Raw genomic sequence first — 5,412 nt, forward strand, 5'->3', positions numbered from 1 at the left:
AGTCATGTCAACGTGTGCAACTTTTCTCCATATCGAGAGTTGAAGTTGGCAATGGGTGATCCATTCTGATGTAAGTGCTCCAACTCTGTTCTCAACATTATGTTCTTGCTAGCAATGTCGAATCTTGTGTTCATGGCTTCCAACAAAGTTTGTACTGTGACAGGTCTGGGATTGAGCAAGTAGTACCATGTACGATCTGGTTCGTCAAACAATTGACCCATGTGATTGGCCAATTCCTCTTCGGTACAGTCAGTGTTGACCATCATCTGTCTCAGATTGACTGTCCAACTGTGGATAGATGCAGTCTTCTCTGACCATTTACAATGTGGGATTGCATCTCTGATCGCTTTCTCTTTCCTCTCTCTCTCTCTTTTCTCTCTCTCTACTACATTCTCTTGTGGTCTAACTAATGCTTGTATTAACTGTAAGAGCTGTGCATTCTCAAATACGACTGGAGGTAAAATGTTTTGTTGAACTTGTTGTGGTGCTGGTTGAGCCTGGGGTTGCTGTGCTGGCAGTTGTGGTTGTGCTTCCTGTTGTACTGGCTGTAGTACTGGTTGAGCCTGGGGCAAGGCTTGATTATTGTTCATTATTAATCCTAGTTCTCTTTTGCGTCTAGCAACGTATCTATTGAGTCTCTCCACTTTCTTATCAAAGAAAATATATATAAATATATAAATATTGTTGGAACAAAATAAAAAATATTTCAAATAAAAAAATAAAATATAAAAAAGTATRACAAATAKAGATATATATATATGTATAACTGTATAATGTATAGAATGCCCGCTTTATTAGTGTATTATGAATGATGTATATATACTGATTAGATGGAACATGGAATAGTGTTCTGTAGATTCCAGGATGATGACTCAGCAATGATAGAATGTATGAGTCATGGTGACACATCGTGAATCGTATGTGACAAGTCGTCACACAACAACAACATCCACCAAGGTGACATCATCAACTTCAACAGAGACTACAAAGAAGTACAGTATTGGATGGAAACATTATATTGAACCAACCAAGACTAGTCCACTACTAACAATGCATGTCTGTGGTTGATAATCATTAGGATCACCAAGATGTCTAAAGGAAGCCATTTGGTCATTTCTATCAATAATATTAATTTAAGTTTCAAAAAAATGAATGAGACTTGTGTTGTTCACTAGATTGAAAATGCACATATCTCACCCTCGGTTATTCGATCCGGTTTTGATTAAAAAAACAGCTGGTCGGTTCGAATAATTGAACTTCCTTCGGATTGGTAAAAGGGTCCGGTTCGGTTTATTCGGTCTCGGTTAGTCGGATATCCGAACTCGGTCTCAAACACTGATTGATACCTCATTAGCTTGTAGTCAGCGATCAGTAAGTCTCGGCAATGTGACCATACTTTATCAAAGATCAACCATTCTTTATCTTTGAAAGTATGGTCATGACAAAAGGTCCTCAGTGCCTTGGTCAGATATGATTCATACCTGTTGCGATCTTCCTGGGTATTCCAATGGCTGATCATAGTTTGACAGAATAGAAGGCTAAGAAATCCACATGAAAGACCATCATATTGATACTTTGTACCATTGGGGACCACCTTAATATTGATACCTTGGAAGTGGTTGTCAAGGGACAATGCCATTACCTGTGACATCATCTTTGACTGGTGTACATCCATGATCAAGGGATCATTGTATAAAATGAATTTGTCAATTGTGTCATTGACAATCTTGAGGATCAATGTTGAATAGTGGTTGTTGAGGTAAAAGATAACTACCAAATATTTGAAGCCGCCACCACCAAGAAGATGGGTTCTTAGGTGATCCAGAGTTTGTCTGTCATGGCTATTGCTTGTGATCAACATCGTGGCCACTCTATGTGTGCTCAATCCCAGGATCATACTGGAAAGAAGGTCATTGGAAATACCGCCAATCCTCTCATAGAAGGTGTGGACTGATGCTCTTGTTAGTAATGTATACACGAATGGAAGGAAGCAAGAGCGCTATTATCATACCTCGTTCTTTCATCGACTGCTCAATGTGTTTTGGCCATGATTTAAATGTGAGATCCATTCTGCGATGAGGTCCATCTATTGAGATCAAACTAGAGTACTCAACGATCTGTCGGTGCACAGTTCTACGATCGCCTAGGTCAACAATCAATGTACATCCTCTCTGCTCCACTGACTGGATTGTGGAGCGGTAATAGAAATTGTTGGCCGAGACCATTGCCAACACAGACATCCCAACTTTGGCATCCTTTTGTTCCAAATGGTGATAATTGTTGATGTTGAAGGGGACTATGTCCTTGGAGTCTATCCAGTCATTATCATCTCCTTCACCACTCTTATCACTGACAACATATAGAATGAATGGTCAGTTAATGTTGAATAGATATAAATGAAATGGTTTGGATACATACATGTAGGATACCCAGTATTGGGTTGTTGTTTCTGTATTGGGAGAGGCACCTTTTTGCCTCCGATGATTGATAACAATGGCTGCAAAGTATGCACCAATGAACATTGGTTGAGGGCAACGAACAGTCACAGTCTGGCCTATCTTGAGTTGGTCTACCGGTTTGTCATATCGTGAACGTCCAAGGAAGATATCTTTCTCAAGGTTGTCCAACCTGAAGCATGAAATAAGATTGCCATTGCCTTCGCCATGAACCATCTTAAAGGATTGTTTGCTTATACTATTGTTCCGGTCATTCCTGCCACCTCCAATATCATTGGATGTACTTAGTCCTGATGTACTGGGTCCTGGAGTATGTGCTATTGTGCATGGGAGTGGTAGGGAATCGAACATGCTCATGTTGTAATTGCTTGTATTGCTTCTGTTGTTGTTGTTGTTGATGGAGGAACCAACCGCTTGATTCTGGAAGAACTATGTTTGGAAGAGAGAGAGAGTTTAGTTAGTTTTTTGATTGAGAGAGAGTGATAGATTGATTGATTGAGTGAGGGTATACATACATCATCGCCACCACCTATACCAGATCCTCTCCTCAGTGTGTTGTTAGGCGCTAGCTCCGAGACGATCTCCATTCTGACATTGTATCTACTGTCCAAATAGTCAGGAATAGTTGGAGGATAAATGATATGTTTGAGGAAGCTGGGTCGGTTGGTATCTGTGGTAGATTCATGAATGCGCTGTGATAGATTGACCATTGGATCATTCGTATCACAATGACTGAGCGCATGTTGATTGAGAAGGATCTGGCTGGGGAGTGATCCAGGTCCAGAGTGTCTATTGCCATTAGATGCGCAGTAAACAATATCTTTGTTAATGGAGTGACATCCTATTCAGCAGATTGATGTTGAACAATCATTTGATTAGTGTTGGTTCTAAGGTTGTTTCATGCAAATAGTGTGTATCATACCTTCAAGTCCACAGTTATTATGTCTGTCGAGACAGGCAAAGTCAACCATAAATTGTCCTATATGATGAGACAATGTATGCAAGTAGGTTGTAACACAGGTCGCGCCATACATGCCAACGAATGTATTTCCAAGCTTGCATCCAAGTACTCTGAACTGATCGCTAGATTGAATGTGAATCTTGTGATTGAGGAGCATGTTGACCAATGTCCACAATTGATCCCAAAGTGTTCTGATCTCGATCAATCTCTCTCTGGTTATTGGTTGATTGAGTTGTGCATCTGGCACAAGGTCGATCTCCTCATCCTCATCATTATCTGACTCGAACATGTCGTCCTGCTCGTCCAAATATTGGCCAATGTCATCAAGCAACTGGCTGAGCTCATCATGATCCTCACCAGAGACAGCAGCAGGTTCACCAAGGTTTAGACACTCGTTGATCATGTTGAACAGTCTCTCTCTCTCAAAGAGTAACCGTAAACACTGGGTGTAGGTAGGGCGAGCACCTTGAAACAGGTTCATCAAGGGACTTGATGGAGATTCATCCAGGTAATGAGGTACTTTGTTTAGGAAGATCTTCAAGTCATTGACCAGCACCCCCATTATTGCCTCTGTGAGATGCATTGATTCGCAATTGTCCACTTCCTTGAGCAGCCTGCGGGCGAACAACTTAATGTTGGCAGGAATCAAATGTAGATTGTCAGGGATTTGTCTTGTGTAGCCAACAGAGGGTATGAGAGGGGCATTGATTTGTCCACCATTAATCTTTGCGCGATCCCTTTGGTACTTCCTTTGTGCGATGGATACATCAAACTCTTTGGTCAGCTCCACTGCATCTTCCATATTGCGACTCTCAAAGTCGATAGTAGGGTCAAACACAGAGAGTGATTCCTTGGTGACAAGGCAGTAGACACAGCAATAGGTTGGACAGAGGTAAACAGAATACAATCCTGCGACCAATACCATCGCTGCTAAGTCAATGGATGAGTTTAAAGTGATCTTGAACTCCTGTCCTTCAACTGTAATCTATATAAATATATTATTAATAAATGTTGTAAGTGAGTGTGGACAGGCGATTAATACTTACGATATTGTTGTTCTGGATCTCCTTGAGTTGTTCAGAGAATGAGTGGAGGTAGTATTCATGTATGAGTCGGCTCTCTTTGCCATGATATAGAGAGCAAATTACCTCAGACTTTGGTGACTTGAGCTCATCGACCGTCATGAATGAGATCAACTTGATGGCGACCAGTTGGAGAAATGTACTATCACAATCAGCAAGACGAATCTTACATCCATCCACCCCAAACTTGAGTTCAAGAGGTATTGGAGAACGTTGTTGTATTATTGAATTGATTGGGACAAGTGGACTGTTGTTGTTGATGCTGCTGTTGTTGTTGTTGTTGTTGTTGTTGTTGTTGTTGTTGTTGTTGTTGTTGTTATTAATAACTGTTGAGTCATTGTCTTCTGGAAGCAAAGAGGTGATCCTGGTATTGATACAGTGATTGATACCAATATTGGGACTAACATTAGGTTGTAGTTGAGGGAGAGTAGTGCTATTCCTGCTGTTGTCTGTTCCTTGTTGTTGTTGTAGTTGGTACCTCTTCAGTATTGTTGGCATGTTCTTCTTGATCGTTGATTCGATTGCATATCTGAGGTTGACTGATGCATATGTCTTGTCATAGGCAGTCAGATGTTCAATTGCCTCTTTGTTTATCTCTGTCGATTGAATAATGATTGGAGATTCAATGTTTGGTTAGTGTTATTATCCATTGAACAGGTTGTTGTGAGTATGATTTTTTTTTTTATATTTCACACAGGAGCATATACACTCCTGGCTTCTCGATTTATTGCATTTGCATTTTCGATATGTTTTCACTTCGACCCTAGGGCATTTTTGTGGGGAGTGATAGTTGGTGTTGTCTTGTGATTTCGCACTTTCGAATTTGGACTCCAACTTGAGGTCTAGTTCGGGTCAGGGAAGCTTGACTTTCAAAGTAAGTGCTGCAGTTTACCGTCATGCCAAGGACGTTGTC

The 5,412-nt window shown here is 40.8% G+C and overlaps 2 protein-coding genes across 2 annotated transcripts; both read right to left on the reverse strand.

The window, feature by feature from the left end:
* Positions 1-2: 2 nt before the first annotated feature.
* On the reverse strand, positions 3-590 carry SAMD00019534_119280 (hypothetical protein; the record flags this gene model as incomplete). Its single annotated transcript, XM_012892853.1, has 1 exon — positions 3-590. The coding sequence occupies one exon, from the start codon at positions 588-590 to the stop codon at positions 3-5; it is 588 nt and encodes a 195-aa protein (XP_012748307.1).
* A 1,721-nt stretch (positions 591-2,311) lies between these two features.
* Positions 2,312-4,601, reverse strand: SAMD00019534_119290 (hypothetical protein; the record flags this gene model as incomplete). Its single annotated transcript, XM_012892854.1, has 5 exons — positions 2,312-2,342; positions 2,419-2,885; positions 2,972-3,297; positions 3,379-4,402; positions 4,464-4,601. The coding sequence occupies 5 exons, from the start codon at positions 4,599-4,601 to the stop codon at positions 2,312-2,314; spliced, it is 1,986 nt and encodes a 661-aa protein (XP_012748308.1).
* Positions 4,602-5,412: the final 811 nt, after the last annotated feature.

This window comes from Acytostelium subglobosum (genome assembly GCF_000787575.1).
Source record: "Acytostelium subglobosum LB1 DNA, scaffold: scaffold36, whole genome shotgun sequence".
Lineage (NCBI taxonomy): Eukaryota > Evosea > Eumycetozoa > Acytosteliales > Acytosteliaceae > Acytostelium > Acytostelium subglobosum.